The sequence below is a fragment of the Mobula hypostoma genome, chromosome 12 (assembly GCF_963921235.1).
Source record: "Mobula hypostoma chromosome 12, sMobHyp1.1, whole genome shotgun sequence".
Classification (NCBI taxonomy): domain Eukaryota; kingdom Metazoa; phylum Chordata; class Chondrichthyes; order Myliobatiformes; family Myliobatidae; genus Mobula; species Mobula hypostoma.
In genome coordinates, this window is record NC_086108.1 from 49629918 (window position 1) to 49653502 (window position 23585).

Sequence of the window (23585 nt, forward strand, 5' to 3'; positions counted from 1 at the left end):
CAGTTTGAGGATAAAGGCGAAGCCTTTCTGGACTGAGATTAGGAAAAACTTCTTCACACAGAGAGTGGTGAGTCTGTGGAATTCTCTGCCACAGGAAACAGTTGAGGGCAGTTCATTGGCTATATTTAAGAGGGAGTTAGATATGGCCCTTGTGGCTACGGGGATCAGGGGGTATGGAGGGAAGGCTGGTGCAGGGTTCTGAGTTGGATGATCAGCCATGATCATAATAAATGGCGGTGCAGGCTCGAAGGGCCGAATGGCCTACTCCTGCACCTATTTTCTATGTTTTCTATGTTTTTCTAATTTTCTAATAATCTAATTTTCTGTCAATGCACCAAAGAACAATGTTTTAAAATGACCAATAATCAGTTCTTTCAGCAAGGAATTTTATTAGCAATTTAAGAAATAATTTGAAAGTTTATGATACACAAAACAGAATATTTGATTTCTGATTATTAAATCCATCATCACATCATCTTCAGTATCAATAATTAAAGATAATACACAGGAAATGTTCTATAATTAATCATATTTTAAGATATGTGAGATTACTAAGGGGTCACTTAGTGGTTAATGCATATCCTCTCACCAAAAACGTCTAGACAACAATGTGCAGACGACCCAATCGGTGATCAGACACAAGTAAGTGGCATGCTGTGAACAGTGCAAAATTTAATGGGTTCCACATCAAATAGGAAAGGAAAACAAAACACCAACTGTTTTAATTCAATTACAGCTCACCAGCTCAGCGCACAACCACACGCTTAATCATGTAGAATAAATACCACCCTCAGCTACTCCTGGCTTGTTTAGTTAAAGATATTACACCTACACAACAGTCTCAATCTTATATGCTTTGAGGCCATTACCATATCACTTTTGCCTGCCAACAATTTAAAGTGGGTCAGTGGATTTGCTTTCATAACAATGATAGAAGCAATAGTGAAATTCCTGAAGCAAAATGTCAGAGTGTGATGGACAGGTGAGAGCCAATAACCATGCCTTATTATGACAATGTGGCATATAACATAAAAGTTACAGATACAGCTGATTTGGCCCATCTTAATTCAAAAAGGTGTCCGAAGGTATCTCGCTCATTGAGCTCATTTTGTCAAACAAGCATCCTTTCTAAATGCTCTGAAACATTAAATAACAGTCAACAGCTTATTCCTATGCAGCATGCCCTTTTGTTTCTTGAATGCACTCTGCATAAAAGTTTATACACATCTGATTGCATTATGCATGCATTTGTGCCATCCAGAACCAGACCCAAGGAAACTGTTAGCTTTTAGCTAGTGAATACTGTATTCAAAAACTCCTTTAAATGTTGGAGTGATAGAGAAAGGTTGTTGTTAATTAAGAAATTTAATGATATATTGAATATTACACTGGATGCATTTTTTCCACATTGATTCACACCTACACATATTTCAATCAAGTCATTACATCAAGGAGAATGTCACAAATATCAGTAGCACAATAAAAATATGTTATCGACTAAATCTGACTCATTTGCACTGTATATTTAAAGAAAGGGGTAACTAATACAGATGTACACACTGACCTCTGAATGACCACCAGAACAGGGGAGGAGGTTGGGTTTACACGTGTGGTGGCTACAAGGGTTTTTTTGGAATCACTTAATTAATCTGTAGAAATTCCTTGATTCATTTTGCAGAACATCACTGGCTGAGTGTTGCCAAACAATATAGTTAAATTATCCCACGCCAGGGTGTAACAGCATCTCATTAGGTTATAATTTTACTTAACAAATTCCATTGTGCATTATTTACTAACAGCATACATTTTCCAGGTCCAAATAATACTGCTAATCATTCAAATTAGTTTAGTAAAAAGAATTCTAACTTCTAGATTATTATATCAGGCTTGTATAGAAAAAAAGATTATAAAAGTGGAGTCTGTTTTCTAAAACAGTGCAATTTAGAAACAGAAATACATTTCAAGCGCTTGGGAAAGAATTGCCATACATGAAACTATTTACTTTTTGTTTGCATTTCATTTGTGAACAAAGACTGTAATGTTGGTCAGGAGAAATGGTATTTTGATAACTTTTTACAGAAAAGTGTTATTACATTGAGATTTCAGATTGAGGAATTAGAATTTGTTTCTTAAAAGATATGGGATTCATATAGATCTCAGCCAGCATTATGCCAGCAAGAAACTATTTTGTTTAATTTTTTTCATAAAAATGGCATCTAGCTGGAGAATCTTGAAAGCATGCACTTGGATAATTTACAGCTCGTAAATTGAGCACACATCACTTTAGTATTATACTTGAATGACAGTAAAATGAAAGCATCATGGAAATGATATAGAATCCTTTCATTACATGTGCCTAGTATCTGAGCATCAGAGACAATCGTGCAACATTAAAGGTTAAACTACTAGTGGAGATGGACACTAGACAATGCTGAACGAGATCAGTCACACACACCGTACATTAAAGGATACATCTGACAGTTTTGTGCAATTATTAACAGAAGGTGGGTACTTTCGACAAGAATCTGCATCAATTCAAATCTGTAAAGTTTTTATAGCACGACATTTCAGAGACGACTGAATGAGCAGGCTCATTGCTAATGTAAGCTGATCCTGTAATAAAATGATAGGGTGTGTTTAACACAATGGTGGTCAGAATAATAAAAACATTTGTTAAAGAGGTTCTCCGTTGTCAGTTGAAGATATTGCTAAGATAAAATAATTAAATATAGCAAGATCCAGTAATCAGCTAGAGACACAAGAGACAGCAGATGCTGAAATCTGGAGCAACAGGCAATCTGCTGGAGGAACTCAGTAGGTCAAATAGCATCGGTGAGGAGGACAAGGAATTGTTGATGTTCCTTTCTTCCCACTGAAAGTGTTCAACTTACTGAGTATAATAACTCATTCTTGTATTATTTTAATTTTAATTTCAGTACTTTGTTCAAAATTTTTATCATAAGATTCACAACATCTTCAGAAGTGACACACTTCCAAAACTGATCATTGTTTCAAATTGGGCTAAACCTAGCCAAAATAAATTTGAACTAGAACCCGAGACGTTTACAGTCTTATAAAATCATAAAGAGCTTGGATCAAAAACAATTAAAAATTCCCTACAATACTAAGATGAACTGGTCTTAAAAAAAAATCACCTTTTGGATCTCTTGCAATATGCAATGCTCTGAGAATATCAGTTAACATGAATATGTCCACAGCAGAATTGGACAAAAGAGTAATAAAATAAATCTCAATTTACAATGACATTTTACAAAATTAAATTTATTACATGTTAAAGAGGCATTACATCTGAAAGATTTGGATCCAGGGAGTAAAGTAGATGTCAACTCTCAATGTTACTGATGTTGTATGTTTGGATTACTTAGGCAATGGAGGGAACCACAACAGCTGGAAGATAATCCTAACTCACTCATAAAGTAAGTAAATGAAATAAGTTAAGCAAAAAAGAACACAGACTTCTTTGCTTCAACTTCTAACTACCAAGGGTGAAAGTATTGCTGTGGCTTACCAGGCAGATAATTTTAATGATTATGATTCTATTCTCAAACTTTCTTGAACATTTTGTGTTCCAACATTATAGTAGTCAATTTATTTGTAAAAAAAATGTAGCTACTTCTTTGATCATCAGCTGTTAAGCAGTGCAGAACCTACAATTTCTGATTATTTTTCTGTGTTTTCTACTTCTACATAGAAACTTAAATACATACCTAAATCTTAGTGTGATCTTAATCACACTTATTTGAATTTTACCATTAATACCTGGCAAAGTTTACTGATAATAGACTGATGAAGCATGGACAAAGTATTGCTTTAATTTTGAATATTGAGGGAGGTTCTACTTATTTTGCTTTTATGCCTATTTTACCACAGCAACTAAAATATAATTCTGAGATGGAGACTAATATTATTGTCAATTTGTTTTTTCTCCAAACATTGATGGATTTTTTTTTAAGTTTTCCTTTTTGTGATATGAAGAATACCTGCAATATTGTCCAGGTAATTATTTTGTTCCAAAGGAAAACAATTGATTGCTTGAACATATAACATTTATTAAACACAGAAGCAGTTCTTTGAAATAGACATGCTACTAACTGCAAGTCCTTGATCACAAACCCAGAAGGCACACAACCAGGTTGCGTTGAAGTTGAAAACAGCACAGAGAGGGTAGGAACTTGCTGCAAAGAAACATACATAAATCTACTGTAGTGAAAAAAGAGGGAATAGTTATACTGATGTTTGGTAACCTGGAATAATAGGAAGATTAGCACAAGAATCAAAACTGGGCAGCACAGAGGAAGAGACACGGGTAGACATTGATAAGTCGTATGCAGTTCACACAGTGCATTCTGTCAATAGTGCTTCTACTTTGATTGTACAGTGGAAACGGCAGACACGAGAAGCTCTGTACATGTAAGCAGAAGAGCAGTGGTACAGTTTTACTGAGAGGGAGACTGTAAGCTGTGCTTTCTGGTCTTCACAGCAGAACTTTATCCAGATGTCTTGATGTAGAGCTGATTCTGCAGGATGTAATCAATAACTGGCTGGCTCAAATATTCCACCACATGTCCATCACCATGTTGCAAAGCAAGTCTATCAGATACAAATAAAAATAATTTAGTCATAATCTAATTTTGCAATCTAAGCATGTCCACCTACTTTACTGTTGTTTTTTTCCAGTTGTAATTGAGGGTAAAAGAAAGAAGGTTTGAAATGAAGTTACCATTAGCTATTCAATTGCAAACCTTTCCAGTTCAAGATTGGGGTTTTCATCCAGCATATGCAACAGATGATTGAGGTTCTAAATTGGCTATTCTGTTATTAGTTTGTTATTGTTATCACCACACGTACTGAGGTACAGTGAGAAACTTGTCTTGCATGCCATCCTTACAGATTTCTTCATTACAACAGTGCCTTGAGGTAGTACAAGCATAAAGTGTTGCAGAAAAGTTGCAGAAGAGTACAGAAAAAGTGTACAGCAAGTAAACAATAAAGTGGAAGGTCACAATGAGGTAGATTGTGAAGTCAAGAGTCCATCTTATTGCATTGGGGCAACATTAACTGGTTTTATAGTAGAGGGACAGAACCTATTCTTGAGACCAGCGGGACATGCTTTCATATCTTCTGCCCAATGTAATGCGGCAGAAGAGAAAGTATACAAGATTGGTGGGATCTTTGATAATGCTGGCTGCTTTACTGAGGCAGTGAAAAGTGTAGGCAGAATTGATGTGTGGGAGGCTAGTTTCCGTGATATGTTGAGCTGTGTCTACAACTTTCTGCAGTGCATTGCGGTCATGTGCAGACCAAGCCATGATGCGTCCGGATCGGATACTTTCTATGGTGCTTTGATGAAATTGTTGAAAGTCAAAGAGGTCATATCAAATTTCTTTAGTAGAGGTGCTGGTGAGCTTTCTTGACTGTGGCATCAAAGTGGTTGGCTAGGGCAGTTGATTGGTGATGTTCATTCCTGGGAATTTAAAACTCTCAAACCTCTGATGTCAGCAGTGTTGATGCAAACAGGAATGTGTGCATTGCCCCCACTTTCTGAAGAAAATTACCAGCTCTTTTGATTTGCTGACATCGAGGGAAAGGTTGTTGTGATGACACCATGTCACTAGGCTCTTATCTCCTTCCTGTACTCCGACACAATGTTCTTTGAGTTACAGCTCAAGGTTCAACGTTCATACTGATACTGTACCATAATGATATCAGCATAAAAGATTAGAAAATTCCACTGATATGCTTTATGAATAGCTTATCAGTGCTCTTATGACTCATTAGAAAGGGTGAGTCAAAACAAGGCAGGAAAAAGTGGAATGGCCATTCGTGGAGTGGCATTGTTGTAAGTGGGACAGTGTTGGAGTGGCTTTGGCTCACCAGGCTTGGGCGAAGTAAGTATCTGGTAAGTTTTACTTTTTCTTTCTTCTTTATTCTCTTTTCTTATCTGTTAGGGCACAATTAGTGCAGTGAGAATGGCTCCAGGGGCAGTGTTTTGTTCTGTGTGTGAGATGTGGGAATTCTGGGAGGCTTCCAGCCTCTTGGATAACCACATCTGCGCCACATGCACCAAGCTGCAGATGTTCAGAGAACACATTATGGAACTGGAACTGCAGCTTGATGACCTTCGGTGAGGAGTTACAGGGAGGTTGCTCAAGGCAGGTGACTGGGTGACTCTCAGGAGAAGGAAGGTAAATGGGAAGCCAGTGCAGAATGCCCCGTGGCCGTTTCCCTCAATAATAAGTATACCACTTGACAACTTACCAGGGCAGAGCCGCAGTGTCCAGGTCTCTGGCACTCACTGGCTCAGAAGAGAAGAGGGGTGAAGAGAACTGCAGTAGTGATAGGAGATTCCATAGTCAGAGGAACAGAGGAGACTCTGTGGGCACAATGGAGACAGGAGGATGGTATGTTGCCTCCCAGGTGCAGGGATCAGGGATGTCTCGGGTTGGGTACACAGCATTCGAAAGGAGGTGGGGAAGCAGTCAGATCTTGCTACATATCAGTACCAATGACACAGGCAGGAAAGCAGATGAGGGCCTGAAGAGAGATTTTAGGAAGCTAGGTGGAAAGCTAAAAGCATTACCTCTAAGGTAGTGATCTCCGGATTGCTGCTTGTGCCACGTGCCAGTGACGGTAAGAATAGGATAACTTGTCAGATGAATGCAGGGCTGAGGAACAGGGGTTAAGATTTATGGATCATTGGGATTTCTTCTGGGGGAAGAACAATGTATACAAAAGGGAAGGGAACCTAGGGGGACCAATACCCTTGCAGGTAGGTTTGCTAGAGCTGCTTGGGAGGGTTTAAACTAATTTGGCAGGGTGATAGGGCTGAGGATGGGGCAGTTGCTTTACAAACAGAGGCAGTGCATAGTGAGACTGCTAGCAAAGACAAGCCGATGACAGGGCACAAGTGCAGTCAACAGGATGAGCTGCAATGTAAAAGGGGGACAAAATCAGTAAGGGTGATGAATACAGTACTGAAGGTGTTATATTTGAATGCACACAGTATACGAAATAAGGTAGATGAACTTGCACAGTTAGAGATTGACATGTAAGATGTTGTGGGCATCAGTGAGTCGTGGCTGAAAGAAGATTATAGCTGGGAACTTAATGTCCAAGGAGGCATATTGTATTGAAAGGACAGGCAGGTAGTCAAGAGAGGGTGGGATGGCTCTGTTGTTAAAAAAATGAAATCAAATCATTAGAAGAAATAATGTAGGATTGGAAGGCGTAGAATAATTTTGGGTTGAGCTAAGAAACTGCAAAAGGTAAATAAACGTTGATAAGAGTGATATACAGACCTCCAAACTGTAGCAAAGATGTGGTTTACAAATTACAATGAGAGATAGAAAATGCATGTCAAAAGGATAACATTATGATAATCATGGGGGATTTCAACATGCAGGTAGATTGGGAAAATCAGGTTGGTGCTGGATCCCAAGACGGGGAATTTATAGAATGCCAATGAGATGTTTTTTTAGAGCAGCTTGTGGTAGAGCCTCAGCTATTCTGGATTGGCTATTGTGCAATGAAGCAGAATTGATTAGAGAGCTGAAGGTGAAGGAAGCATTAGGAGACAGTGATCATAATATAACAACAGGAATTCTGCAGCTGCTGGAAATTCAAGCAACATACATCAAAGTTGCTGGTGAACGCAGCAGGCCAAGTAGCATCTATGGGAAGAGGTGCAGTCGACGTTTCAGGCCGAGACCCTTCGTCAGGACTAACTGAAGGAAGAGTGAGTAAGGGATTTGAAAGCTGGAGGGGAAGGGGAGATGCAAAATGATAGGAGAAGACAGGAGGGGGAGGGATAGAGCCGAGAGCTGGACAGGTGATAGGCAAAAGGGGATACGAGAGGATCATGGGACAGGAGGTCCGGGAAGAAAGACAAGGGGGGGGCGGTGACCCAGAGGATGGGCAAGAGGTATATTCAGAGGGACAGAGGGAGAAAAATGAGAGTGAGAGAAAGAATGTGTGCATAAAAATGAGTAACAGATGGGGTACGAGGGGGAGGTGGGGCCTTAGCAGAAGTTAGAGAAGTCAATGTTCATGCCATCAGGTTGGAGGCTACCCAGACGGAATATAAGGTGTTGTTCCTCCAACCTGAGTGTGGCTTCATCTTTACAGTAGAGGAGGCCGTGGATAGACATGTCAGAATGGGAATGGGATGTGGAATTAAAATGTGTGGCCATTGGGAGATCCTGCTTTCTCTGGCGGACAGAGCGTAGATGTTCAGCAAAGCGGTCTCCCAGTCTGCGTCGGGTCTCACCAATATATAAAAGGCCACATCGGGAGCACTGGACGCAGTACATCACCCCAGTCGACTCACAGGTGAAGTGATGCCTCACCTGGAAGGACGGTTTGGGGCCCTGAATGGTGGTAAGGGAGGAAGTGTAAGGGCATGTGTAGCACTTGTTCCGCTTACACGGATAAGTGCCAGGAGGGAGATCAGTGGGGAGGGATGGGGGGGACAAATGGACAAGGGAGTTGTGTAGGGAGCGATCCCTGCGGAATGCAGAGAGGGGGGGAGGGAAAGATGTGCTTAGTGGTGGGATCCCGTTGGAGGTGGCGGAAGTTATGGAGAATAATATGTTGGACCCGGAGGCTGGTGAGGTGGTAGGTGAGGACCAGGGGAACCCTATTCCTAGTGGGGTGGTGGGAGGATGGAGTGAGAGCAGATGTACGTGAAATGAGGGAGATGCGTTTAAGAGCAGAGTTGATAGTGGAGGAAGGGAAGCCCCTTTCTTTAAAAAATGAAGACATCTCCCTCGTCCTAGAATGAAAAGCCTCATCCTGAGAGCAGATGCGGCTGAGATGGAGGAATTGCGAGAAGGGGATGGCATTTTTGCAAGAGACAGGGTGAGAAGAGGAATAGTCCAGATAGCTGTGAGAATCAGTAGGCTTATAGTAGACATCAGTGGATAAGCTGTCTCCAGAGACAGAGACAGAAAGATCTAGAAAGGGGAGGGAGGTGTCGGAAATGGACCAGGTAAACTTGAGGGCAGGGTGAAAGTTGGAGGCAAAGTTAATAAAGTCAACGAGTTCTGCATGCGTGCAGGAAGCAGCGCCAATGCAGTCGTCGATGTAGCGAAGGAAAAGTGGGGAACAGATACCAGAATAGGCACGGAACATAGATTGTGATCATAATATGATAGAATTCACCCCTCAATTTGAGAAGGAGAAGCTAAAGTCAGATGTATCAATATTACAATAGAGTAAAGAGAATTGCAGAGGTACGAGGGAGAAGCTGACCAAAACTGATTGGAAGAGAACCCTAGCACGGATGACAGCAGAGCAGCAATGGCTGTAATTTCTGGGAGCAATCGGAAGACACACAATAGATACATCCCAAATAAGAAGAGGTATTCTGACGGCAGGATGACTCAGCTGTGGCTGACAAGAGAAGTCAAATCCAACATAAAGCCAAAACGAGGGCAAATAACAGAGCAAAAATGAGTGGGAAGTTAGAGGATTGGGAGGCTTTTAAAAATCAGCAGAAGACGACTAAAGAGTCATAAAGAAGGAAAAGATGGAATATGAAGGAAAGCTGGCCAATAATATTAAAGAGGATACCAAAAGTCTCTTCAGATATATAAAGACTAAAAGAGAGGTGAGAGTAGATATTGGACGCTGGAAAGGTAGTAATAGGGGAAAAGGAAATTGCGGACGAACTGAATAAGTATTTTGCATCAGCCTTTACTGTAGAAGACACTTGCAGTACGACGGAGGTTCAAGAGTGTCGGGGGCAGAAGTGAGTGCAGTAGCCATTACTAGGGAGAAGGTACTTGAGAAACTGAAAGATCTGAAGATAGTTAAGTCACCTGGACCAAGATTTCTGAAAGAGGTGGCTAAAGAGATTGTGGAGGTATTATTAATGATCTTTCAAGAATCAGTAGATTCTGGCACAGTTCCAGAGGATTGGAGAATTGCAAATGACACTCCACTCTTCAAGAATGGAGACAGGCAGAAGAAAGGAAATTACAGGCCAGTTAGTCTGACCTCAGTGGTTGGAAAGATGTTTGAGTCGATTGATAAAGATGTGGTTTTAGGGTACTAGGAGTCACATGATAAAATAGGCCAAATTCAGCATGGTTTTCCTATAGGAAAATCTAGCATGACAAATCTGTTAGAATTATTTGAAGAAATAACAAGCAGGAGAATCGGATGTTGTGTACCTGGGTTTTCAGAAGGCCTTTGACAAGGTGCCACACGTAAGGCTGCTTAACAAGTTAAGCTATTACAGAAAAGATACTAGCATGGATAGTGCATTGGCTGATTGACAGGAGGCAAGGAGTGGGAATAAAGGGAGCCTTTTCTGGTTGGCTGCCAGTGACAAATGGTATTCACTTCTTTTTAGCAACACACATCAAAGTTGCTGGTGAACGCAGCAGGCCAGGCAGCATCGATAGGAAGAGGTACAGTCAACGTTTCGGGCTGAGACCCTTCATCAGGTTAGTCCTGACGAGGGGTCTCAGCCCGAAACGTCGACTGTACCTCTTCCTATCGATGCTGCCTGGCCTGCTGCGTTCACCAGCGTTTTTTGGTGTGTGTTGCTTGAATTCCCAGCATCTGCGGATTTCCTCGAGTACACTTCTTTTTACATTGTATGTCAAAGATTTGGATGAAGGAATAGATGGCTTTGTAGCCAACTTTGTGGATGATATGAAGATAGGTGGATGAGCAGGTAGTGTTGAGGATGCAGAGTGACTACCGAAGGACTTAGACAGATTAGGAGAATGGGCAAAGATGCGGCAGATGGAATACAGTGTCAGGAAGTGTATGGTTATGCACTTTGGTAGAAAAAATAAGCATAGACTATTTTCTAACTGGAGAGAGAATTCACAAATCTGAGGTGTAAAGGGACTTGGGAGTCCTCGTGCAGGATTTCCTAAAGGTTAATTTGCAGGTTGAGTCAATGGAGAGGAAGGCAAATGCAATGAAATGAAATGTACTCATTTCAAGAAGATTAGAATATAAATGCAATGCTAAGGCTTTATAATGCACTGGTGAAGCTTCATTTGGAGTATTATGAGTAGTTTTGGGCCCCTTATCTAAGGAAGGATGTGCTTACATTGAACAGTGTTCAAAGGAGGTTCATGAAAATGATTCTGGGATTGAAAGGCTTGTCATATGAGAAACTTTTGATGGTTCTGAGCCTGTACTCACTGGAATTCAGAAAAGTGAGGGGGGATCTCATTGAAAGCTATCGAATGTTGAAAGGCCTTGATAGAGTAAATTTGGAGAGGATGCTCCCTTTCGTAGGGGAGTCTAAGGCTAGAGCACACAGCCTCAGAATAGAGGGATGTCCATTTAGAAAGGTGATGAGAGGAATTTTTTTTAAGCTAGAGAGTGGTGAATCTGTCAAATTAGTTGCCACAGATGGCTGTGGAGGCCAAGTCATTGGGCTTATTTAATGCACAGGTTGACAAATTTTTATTAGTCAGGGCAAGAAGCGATACAGGGAGAAAGTGGAAGACTGGAGCTGAGAGGGAAATGGATCAGCCATGATGAAATAACGGAGCCAAGTGGTCAAATTCTGCTCCTATATCCTGTTGTCTTAAGGAATAAGACACCAGAACTAATTCAACCTGCTGATTTCTATCCCATCAGTCTACTGACAACTATCAAATCAATAGATGTTACTGCTATCATGTCAAATTTCCTTAAGACCATAAGAAGTAGGAGCAGAATTAGGCCATTCAGCCCATCAAGTCTGCTCTGCCATTTATCATGGCTGATCCTGGATCCCACTCAACCCCATTCACTTGCCTTCCCACTGTATCCTTTGATGCCCTGACCAAGCAGGAAACAATCAATTCCGCCTTAAATATACCCACGGACTTGACCTCCACCGCAGTCTGTGGCAGAACATTTCACAGACCCACTACTCTCTGGCTAAAAAAAAATTCCTTCTTACCTCTGTTCTAGAAGGTTTTGAGGCTGTGCCCTCTAGTCTTGGATACACCCACCACAGGAAACATCCTCTCCACATCCACCCTATCTAGTCCTTTCAACATTCGGTAGATTCCAATGAGATCACCATGCATTCTTCTAAATTCCAGTGAGTACAGGTTCAAAGCTGCCAAGCGCTCCTCGTATGTTGATCCTTTCATTCCCAGTGAACTTCCCCTGGACTCTCCAATTACAACACATCCTTTCTGAGATATGGGGCCCAAAACTGTTGACGTTACTCCAAATGCAGCCTGACTAGTGTCTTATAAAGGGTCACCATTCTTTCCTTGTTTTTATATTCGATTCCCCTTGAAATAAATGCCAACATTGCATTTGCCTCCTTTACCACAGACTCAACCTTTAAATTAACCTCCTGGGAGTCTTGCACAAGGACTCCCAAGTCCCTCTGCACCTCTCATGTTTGACCCTTCTCCCCATTTAGATAACAGTCTGCACTACTGTTCCTTTTACCAAAATGCATTATCATACATTTCCCAATATTGTATTCCATCTGCCACTTTTTTGCCCATTCTTCCAATTTGTCTGTCCTGCTGCAATCGCATTGCCTCCTCAGCACTATCTACACCCCACTTTTCTTCGTATCATCCACAAACTTTGCCACAAGGCCATCAATTCCATTATCAAAATCAATGACAAACAATGTGAAAAGTAGCGGTCCCAATACTGACCCCTGAGGAACACCACAAGATATCGGCAGCCAACTAGAAAAGGCCCCTTTTAAACCCAGTCGCTGTCTCCTGCCTGTCAGTCCATCCTCTATCCATGCCAGTATCCTTCCTGTAACGCCATAGGATTTTACCTTGTTAAGTAGCCTCATGGGTGCCACCTTATCAAATGCCTTCTGAAAATCCAAGTAAATGATGTTCTCCTCCCTTCCTCACTGGGCTATGTTTATATCAATACAATATGCTTGACCTTTATACTACAAACAGAATGGACAAACATGCTGCTCTAACCAATAATACTCACATCCTGACAAAAGTATAAATATAATAGCATCCTCATAGAAAATGCAGGTGATTTGAAAGATCCATTACATTTATTAAACCCACATTAAAATAGGCCAGTTGCTATCTAAATGTAAAGAATGTTGCATACCTGCTTTTGGTAGAACTCACAACAGACATTGGGTGATTAGTATCATCCTTTACTGCCAGTATATTATCCTGTTTAAGAACAGAAAAGATGAATGCTTTTTACCAGTACAGCATCTAATAAGAAGGTACAAATGCCATACAAATGTATAATCTAAGCAAAACTGCAAAACGAGTTTGTTACCACTATTACTAAAGATCATTGGGAATACAGAATTAACAGGCTTGTTCCCTCTCTCTCATCTCAAGGACCTGGATGTGAAGTGACTTTGTGTCCTTTTCTCTCAGTCTTTAAAGGCTTGGTAAGAATCTGCAATTGAATGTAACCCAGAAGCACTAAGCTCCTTTAGTTTGACTCTATTTTAACTCAGTATGATAAAAACTAATTGGAAAATGCAAAGGTTCATGTGATTCCATAGTCTAGACTCTTATGAAGTGTCAATTTATAGCACTTTGTTTAGACAAAGTAGCTGGAGCACAACATTTCCCCTTTCACTGAGTGATCTTTGCTGGCAAAATGTGTCCACCTACTTCACAGTTGCTTTGGTTTTTCTTGTGACTGGGGATAAAAGGGAAGGGAAAGGAAATGAGATGGTATCATCCTCAGGCATTTAATTGCCAACAATTCCATTGCAAGGCTGGGAATTTCTGCCAGCATGAACAGGTGATTGATCTCTCTGTGAAGGAGGGGAGGGTAGAATAACAAACCTTAGCTGGGCAACTTTCCTCCAATTTGGTATCCTGCTATTAAAGGGAGAGTGTTACAGCAATTTCCTGTACTAATCCTTAGAGATTTTGTGACTGTTATTTCTTTTGGGGAATACTTTTTACAACAAAATACTGTATCAATATAGAAGACACACAGAAACTGTAGAATTTAAGAGTTTTTACCGTTTATTCCTTGTAACTATACAAATTTGGTTCTGTTTCCCCTCAGCATCTATAACGGCTGTTGAAAACATACTATACTAAAAATTGTATTAAAAATTTTCCAGATGCCGTGTCCATAATGAGAGAACAGAGGAGTGATCCGTCTGAGACGTTATGTTCTACCTAACTTAGAACCCTGCATCAGATATTGACTGCTGGCAACAGATCCTGGACAGAGTTAGTTGATTTTTATTCCATTACACTATTGTTCATTGTATCTGGGTGTTGTGGTGCAGATGTAAATGTATAAAAAATTCTGATTAATTGGCATTGGTTAGCAGTGTATGATGCACGTATTGTGACTTTGGGACTGTTAATAGCACCAAACTGTTTGGGGAACATTCATGGCTATGCATTCACCTTAAATATTTCACCTGTTGCACAAATTAACATATGAAATAACAAAAGGCGCACGACCCCATCTGATCTGTTCAACAGTGCATCATATAACAGACACAGTTCAAAGTAAATTTTATTATCAAAGTACGTACTGTATATATCACTTTATACCAACCTAAGATTAATTTTCTTATGGCATACTCGAAAAATCTGTAAAATAATATTTATAACAGGATCAATGAAAGATCAACCAGTGCAGAAGACAGCAAACTGCGCAAGTATAAATAAATTGCAATAGATAACATGAACGTGAGATGACGAGTCCTTGAAAGTGAGTTCAATGGTTATGGGAACATTTCAATGATGGGACAAATGGAGTTGGGTGTAGTTATCTCCTTTTGTTCAAGCCAGATGGTTGAGGGGTGGCAACTGTTCTTGAACCTGGTGATGTGAGTCCTGAGGCTCTTGTACCTTCTACCTGATGGCAGCAGCAAGAAGAGAGCATGACCTGGGAGGTGAGGGTCTTTGATGATTGATGCTGCTTTCCTACGACAGCGTTGCATTTAGACGTGCTCAATGGTTGGGAGAGCTCTAACCATGATGTACTGGGCTAAATCCACTACTTTTTGTAGGATTTTTCATTCATAGGCATTGGTGTTTCCATACCAGGCCACGATGCATCCAGTCAATACAGTCTCCACTGCTGATCTATAGAAGCTTGTCAAAGTTTTCGGTGGCATGCTGAATCTCTGCAAATTCCTGAGGAGATAGAAGTGCTGCCGTGCTTTCTCTGCAATTGCACTAACGTGCTGGGCCCAGGACAGATCCTTTGAAATGGTAACACCTGGGAATTTAAAGCTGTTAACCGTCTCTACCTCTGATTCTCCAATGAGGACTGGCTCATGGACCTCTGGTTCCCTCTCCTGAAGCCTATAATGAGTTTCTTGGTCCTGCTGACATTGAGTGAGATCTCAGTGAGCACACCAGCCAGTTGGTCAGCACAGTTCTTTAGTATGTGGCCAGGTACCTCATCTGGTCCGTATAATCTCCATGGATTCACCTTACTGAAGTCAGACGACATTGTGCAGTGTTGTGAGCACTTGATTAGAGTTGGCTGTTGGTGGTATGTAAACTGTGGTTCAGATTATAGATGAGAACTCCAGAGACAGATAGAACAGGAAACCTTTGATCATTAGGTGCTCAAGTTTGGGGGAACCCGAGTTCATCAGAATTGCCATGTCAGAGCACCTACGAGAGTTAACCACAAAACACACACCTCCTCCTTTTGCCTTTCCCGAGTCAGCAGTTTGGTCCATTCTGTGAATGAAGAATCCTGGTTTGACTGCGACACCTGGTGTGCCCGGAAAAAGCCACGTTTCAATAATGCATACAATTGAGTCTCTGATACAGCAGTCTTGCCCTCAATTCCTCACTTTTGCTCTCCAGCGACTGCACATTTGCTGACAAGATGCTGGGTTGAGGAGGCCTCATCCTTCTGCATTTCAGCTTGCCTTAGAGTCCCCCTCTCCTTTCTCGCTTTCAGTCATGGTGATGAACCTTAGAGTGCCATGCCTGACTGGTCCGGGTTCTTCACTCCATCTTGAGATATGAAGATCAATGAGTTGATTTCAAAGTCCAATACTTGAACAGAAGTCATGTGCTGCAGAGTGCAGTGAAAGTAATCCAAAAGAAATATATTTAAGAGAAACTTTGGATCAATTTTCTGCAGCCCATAGAACGTCACCGAAGATCATTGACGTCATCTTGAAAGAGTGGAATTGTTGGATATTCATTAATTACTTATTGGAATTTCAGAGATTCACCTTATCTCTTAATGACCAGTTCATATTGTTGAGACATTGTTGGCAATGGTCTCCAAGTACACCAAATTACATCATTTGATAGGCTAATAAAGATTAAATATCCCAAGTTTAATAAATTATATAATCTTTGGACAAGCAAACAGAACCTGCTCACTGAAGCATTAACGGAGTTTCCCTTAGTTATTGTCTATTTCTAATTGGTTTGAACTCAATGCAACCAACAATGGTTTTGTCGTTTGAATATTTGTTATCAAAATAACAAGTCATACTACAAGTCATACAGTAGCACTTTATTGTAAAATCAATTTCTGCATCCAAACCAGCCGGGCAAATAATTTTAGGGGAAAAAACTCTCAGAATTAAATAGCTAAGACTTACCTTGTACTTGCGAAGTATTGAGGAATGATTGAGGATCCTGTCTGTGTCTACACTGTCACGTGGGACGACCACTATTCCAAAATCACCCACTATAACTTCCACCTAGGGAAGGAATTTTCAAGATACAATAGTAATCACAATGATATAGCCATGATTTGTGAATTCAGATGGATGATTTCTTTTCCCCAAGCTGCTATAATGTGTGAGTCACCTGTGTTAAGGACTGGATGCATGAGGAACAGAAGGAAGCTAATGGCCAAAATAATTCACAACTTTTAATGAATTCCCATTTTTTGTCTTGTACTTATATAAGTGGATAAACCCCAAATTAAACAAGTGCATCATGAAGAATCTCTGAATGAACTCAGTGACTGATGAAAGTAGCTTGAAAGAGAAGCGCAAAATGGGTTCTTACAGTTATATGAGACCTTGGTCGGACCCCACTTGGAGTACTGTGTTCAGTTCTGGTCACCTCACTACAGGAAGGATGTGGACTGTATAAAGAGAGTGCAGGGGAGATTCACAAGGATGTTGCCTGGATTGGGGAGCATGCCAAATGAGAATAGGTTGAGTGAACTTGGCCTTTTCTCCTTGGAGTGACAGAGGATGAGAGGTGATTTAATAGAGGTGTAGTAGATGATGAGAGGCAATGATAGTGTGGATAGCCAGAGGCTTTTTCCCAGGGCTGAAATGACTAACACAAGGGGGCATAGTTTTAAGGTGCTTGGAAGTAGGTACAGAGGGGATGTCTGTTTTTCACTCAGAGTGCTGGGTGCGTGGAATGCACTGCCGGCGACAGTGGTAGAGGTGGATACAATAGGGTCTTTTAAGAGACTCTTAAATAGGTACATGGAGCTTAGAAAAATAGAGGGCAATGCGGTAGGGAGATTCTAGGCAGTTTCTAGAGTAAATTACATGGTCAGCACAACATTGTGGGCCGAAGGGCCTGTAATGTGCTGCAGATTTCTATGTTCTATGTTCATACCTCAGATGCTTCTCATCTTGTCTCATCCAAGGAAAGCCAGACAACTTGCAGGCAGGAAGCATTTTTATACACTTCATTTTGTTTTCAGTACAATACTTACAGTTTTATTTCTAAACTCATTCTTTTAACATGAACTGCCAAAGTTATAAAAACATCTCTACAGTAAAGTCAACCATTATTAGCCGTGAACTCCGCAAATATAAACAGCAAAATAAGTTATAGCAGGAAGATATACTTACATCTTCCTCATTCCATAGGCCAGGGATACAAAAGGATTCCAGCAAATCACTGCCACACAGCAACAAGATCCGGAGCTCTGAATGGGTGGAAGATGAACAATATTTTACACTGAGAAAGGTGTCCTTCCAAACACAGGGGGTTTACATTGAATTAAGAACTATCACACAATATGTGGAGCAGAAGTTCTACTTGGGACAGAGAAGATAAAGGAATTTTAGCCAATACTTTCACTGAATACACAATATCCTTTCTGCCACATTTACTTCTCTTTCTCTTTTGTGCACTAAATGAAATTGGAGAACAGTGAAATGGCAGCTAACAATACAAAGAATATACTTGTTTCAACGATGAGACTATTGTTTTCTGTATGGCAAAGTGGAAGCTGGAATAGGCAAGGGTTAAAGATACACACATCAAAGTTGCTGGTGAACGCAGCAGGCCAAGCAGCATCTATAGGAAGAGGCGCAGTCGACGTTTCAGGCTGAGACCCTTCGTCAGGACTAACTGAAGGAAGAGTGAGTAAGGGATTTGAAAGCTGGAGGGGGAGGGGGAGATGCAAAATGATAGGAGAAGACAGGAGGGGGAGGGATAGAGCCGAGAGCTGGACAGGTGATAGGCAAAAGGGGATACGAGAGGATCATGGGACAGGAGGTCCGGGAAGAAAGACGGGGGCGGGGGGTGACCCAGAGGATGGGCAAGAGGTATATTCAGAGGGACAGAGGGAGAAAAATGAGAGTGAGAGAAAGAATGTGTGCATAAAAATGAGTAACAGATGGGGTACGAGGGGGAGGTGGGGCCTAGCGTTCTCGGCTCTATCCCTCCCCCTCCTGTCTTCTCCTATCATTTTGCATCTCCCCCTCCCCCTCCAGCTTTCAAATCCCTTACTCACTCTTCCTTCAGTTAGTCCTGACGAAGGGTCTCGGCCTGAAACGTCGACTGCGCCTCTTCCTATAGATGCTGCTTGGCCTGCTGCGTTCACCAGCAACTTTGATGTGTGTTGCTTGAATTTCCAGCATCTGCAGAATTCCTGTTGTAAGGGTTAAAGATATGCAGGCCAGATTGACTGTGGCAGTATGCAGTCAAACTCAGACAAGGGAGGTCATTGAAGGGAGACTGCCAGAGCCAATCTACTGCAGACAGACAGGTGAGAATCACTGGCAGTGTGTAATCAACCAGGAAGAACATAGCTTCCCATTGCACAGTAGGGGGTGCCGGAGACAGACAATATAGGAATACCGGAAGGGTGTGAACTACACCCAACAAGTAAGGGACAATTGATTCACAAACTTCAAAGTACCACCCGTTGTCAGCTTGTAGTTCCTTTTGAGTTTGAGCATCTCCATTGTGAAAGGCGGTTGATCTTGCAAGTAAGGAATTCAAACTACGCAATTTACCACATGGCCAACATCTGTAACTGATAAGCCAATTCCGTATAAAAACAACAGTTTTCTGTTCAGACTTCAGAACAGTGTGAGTGACAGGGGCCACGCTGTTCTCCTTGTGCACGAGGAAAATAAAGTGTGCGTGTTCAGGGCCCAGCTATTCTATTTTATTTTTGGCGATAACAGTTACTTGGGGGTTCTGTCAAGGTGCCTAACACTTGGCTCCATTATATGGCAGAAAGGAATTCAGCCCTGGTAACCGATCAGTCCTAAATCCTAGGCTGCTCATACTTGAGAAAGGGACTGAGTCTGCTGTTGGAATGCAAATTCCCTCCTGTGTGGAGTGGTCAAGGTATGCCGACACCTAGTCAGGGTCATTGACAAAGGACTCGCATTGTGTGGGAGTTGTGAGAGTGCCTGTGTTCTGGGCCCAGTTACTTTATATTATTATCCATCACAACATGACATTGAGTTCTTTAGTTAAGTTCATCATTGTCTAAACCAGCACTTGATGCTCCTCCTGCACGCCCTGATGCTTTACCAAATTGCTGCAGTCCTTGTGGTGTTTGTTTTGCCATTGGAAACGACACTAATGAATGGCATCCTTAACCATTTTAGAATCAAAGTTTTTAAAAGCAGCTTTAGTTTACAAACAAAAAAAAAATCATTACTCTCATTTTCTAGCCCTATCCTCCCTTACCTGGCATAAATGTAACTGTGAAGAGGGACAAACAGTCAGGTTGTTCAATCCAGGACCAAAATGCCACCATGGCTTAGCCCAAAGTAATTGGGCATGAAAATTTTCTGTGGATTTGGAATCACTTATTGACTGGACAAGCTGAGGGCATCAGAGTTTATCCCTAACTGACATAGATGAACTAGAACAACAAACAACAGGAATTCTGCAGATGCTGGAAATTCAAGCAACACACATCAAAGTTGCTGGTGAACGCAGCAGGCCAGGCAGCATCTCTAGGAAGAGGTACAGTCGACATTTCAGGCAGAGACCCTTCGTCCTGACTAAGGATCTCGGCCTGAAACGTCGACTGTACCTCTTCCTAGAGATGCTGCCTGGCCTGCTGCGTTCACAAGCAACTTTGATAGATGAACTAGATTGATTTTGATTTCCCATGGTCACAGCATAGGTAACAAATCTATATTTTAAAATTCTGGGATATTTAAATAACTAAATTTAAAATTATGTCTCCAGTTAGACCTGGACTTATCTATATAACCACAATCCTTAAACATAATACATTCAAGGCCATCTCCACTGCATTCATGATTAATGTTTAGAGGAGTCAAATACTTGTACAAAACTGAGTACAAAGTTTGTGTATATGCATGGCTGTTTAAATTTGATGGTTCAATCTCACTGGCTCTCCACATGGCTTTAGACCACCTGGACAACACAAACACCGATGTCAGGATGCTGTTCATCGACTATAGCTGAGTATTTAATACCGTCATTCCCACAATCCTGATTGAGAAGTTGCAGAACCTGGACCTCTGTACCTCCCTCTGCAATTGAATCCTCAACTTCCTAACCGGAAGACCACAATCTGTGCGGATTGGTGATAACATCTCCTCCTTGCTGACTATCAACACTGGCGCACCTCAGGGGTGTGTGCTTCGCCCACTGCTCTACTCTCCGTATACACATGACTGTGTGGCTAGGTATAGCTCAAATACCATCTATAAATTTGCTGATGATACATCCATTGTTGTCAGGTGGCGATGAGAGGGCGTACAGGAGTGAGACCTGCCAACTAGTGGAGTGGTGCCACAGCAGCAACCTGGCACTCAACGTCAGTAAGACGAAAGAACTGATTGTGGACTTCAGGAAGGGTAAGACAAAGGAACACATACCAATCCTCATAGAGGGATCAGAAGTGGAGAGAGTGTACAGTTTCAAGTTCCTGGGTGGCAAGATCTCTGAGGATCTAACCTGGTCCCAACATATCGATGAAGTTATAAAGAAGGCAAGACAGCGACTGTACTTAATTAGGAGTTTGAAGAGATATGGCATGTCAACAAATACACCCGAAAACCTCCATAGATGTATCGTGGAGAGCATTCTGATAGACTGCATCACTGTCTGGTATTGGGGGGGGGGCAGGGTGCGTACGCACAGGACTGAAAGGAGCTGCAGAGGGTTGTAAATCTAGTCAGTTCCATCTTGGGTACTAACCTACACTAACCTTCAGGGAGCGGTGTCTCAGAAAGGCAGCGCCCATTATTAAGGACTTCCAGCACCCAGGGCATGCCCTTTTCTCACTGTTACCATCAGGTAGGAGATACAGAAGCCTGAAGACACACACTCAGTGATTCAGGAACAGCTTCTTCCCCTCTGCCATCCGATTCCTAAATGCATTGAACCCTTAGACAGTACCTCACTTTTTTTTATATACAGTATTTCCGTTTTTTGCAAGTTTTTAATCAATTCAATATACATATACTGTAATTGGTTTACTTACAGTATTTATTTATTATTATTTTATTTTATTTTTTTCCTCTTCTCTATTATGTATTGCATTGAACTGCTGCTGCTGAGTTAACAAACTTCACGCCACATGCCGGTGATAATAAACCTGATTCTGATTCGCATTCGCATTCTCATTCAGCATGTTAACTGGGGTTCCATGCTCAGAGACCAAAGCTCGGCAGACCAAACTGCAATCAGCCCCAAATCATCCAACTCTCACTGAAGGCAACTTTCCTCTTGTTGCAGATGAAGGAATTAATCTTTTGAAATCAGTGAGAGCCAGGATCAACAAGCCACAAAGATGGTGATCTCGATGTGCAATTAATGTGTGCTTGTTTAACATGCTGATTACATTCAACGTTGTGATGTTCGCCAAGCCTGGCAATTAACTCGCAGGCATTTCATCATCAGTTGAGGTGACATTGATGCTGAAAGTGCCGCCCCCGCATTCTCCCTGACAACTGAATATCCTCTGTTAGGTTTTTTTAATGTAGCATTGCTGTCAACCTACAACTTTCCTATGCAGGTTGTTGTAAAGACCTCATCAGAAACCTCTGCGGGAGAATACCCGCACAATTTCTCCCTCTGGCAGTCTGGCAACACCCTGTCCTACTTGCAGGCCACATAGGCCCAATGTTTCTACATACATGGGGCCTATTTCTATGCTGTTCATTCCCTCACCATGTGCTCATGGTTGTGATGGTGAGAAAGAGAAATAGGTTTGAGATTTAGCTTCAGCCTCTCTACTGGCCACATCTGAGGTACCATCTTCTCCATGGAAATTGTATCTGCAGCTGTTCCTGCCCGTTATGGGCCAATATTTTGTCAGTAAGTTCCTGCAGTGTGTTGGGTGACATGGTTGTCAGGTGTGTGCAAATGATGGGATGAAGGCAAGGTGTTGTACATTGTTATGAATGAATGAGACCTAATTGAGATTGCTGATGGAGTATGGTACTGTCTCTATATTCAGCAAGAAGTTTGAGTGTGGCTGGTTGGATATGGCATTTGAAGATAGAGCTATCTGTGTGTAATGATGTGTGCTGACTTAAATTTAGTGGGTTGTCACTGTGTTACACAGCTATAGTTGCAAAACTGTACCAAGCCTGCTGATTGACTGAAGACCAACTGCTTCAAATAATTTTTTTGTGTGTACGTAATCTTCTCAGTCATGCTGACTTTGTCTGAATCATGAACACAGGGACCTCTTGAAGCATTATATCCAGGATGTTGCCTTGAAAGCTGGCATTGACATCCATAGCAACCAGCTCCTGTGTCAGTACAAAGCTTGTCTCCTCCCATGCATCTTCTCTTATAAGGGCTCAGGTGCTGTGTACATAAACCTTGCTGAATCCCATGTACTGTATAACATGATTACGCATTCCCCAGGGACTGTTAGCTACTGCTCCAATGACCTGCTCCTGGAAGAGATGTAGACTGATTTTAGGCGCTATAGACTAACTTAAGCCAAACACAAAAACTCTGTCATTGACCCCTTTGATGCATCCAATGATCACATTTCTCTCGTTGGCACTATCTAAATGCAGCAACCCTTGGCATGAACAAGCAAGGTGAGATCAGTTGGTGAATATTGGTAGCTAGGTTTGAGGCATTTGATGTTGCGGTGTTAACTACAGAACTGAGAGCCCACTCTTTCCTCTGTGGAAGTGGGGACCAAATCTCCTCTCAAACTGAGGACAGAGCAGTACTTAATGCTGTCATTACCATTCCAACAAAAGCAGCAGTTTCCCTGCTGTCTGGCTACTGCAGTACAAGTTCAGACAGTTGCCATCATGGATTACCGTGTGTGAAATAACATGCAGGGAATCAGAGAAATCCAGCCAACGTCTGAGGCTGAGCTGAGTCATCCTCCTGGCGAAGCATGAACTTGGTGCCCCTCCACAAGGCACTATTAACAGTCTACCAGAGGATTTGCTATTG

General features: G+C 41.7%; 1 protein-coding gene across 1 annotated transcript in view; it reads right to left on the minus strand.

Annotated features, from left to right (window-relative positions):
• Nucleotides 1–378: 378 nt before the first annotated feature.
• Nucleotides 379–23585, minus strand: part of nmnat2 (nicotinamide nucleotide adenylyltransferase 2) — a 294286-nt gene continuing 271079 nt past the window's right edge. The window contains exons 8-11 of the mRNA XM_063064047.1: nt 17780–17856; nt 16556–16657; nt 13090–13157; nt 379–4611 (exon numbers count right to left, since the gene is read on the minus strand). Coding sequence (XP_062920117.1) covers nt 4509–4611; nt 13090–13157; nt 16556–16657; nt 17780–17856 — 350 coding nt within the window. The 3' untranslated portion in view covers nt 379–4508. The remainder of the gene's footprint in view (nt 4612–13089; nt 13158–16555; nt 16658–17779; nt 17857–23585) is intronic.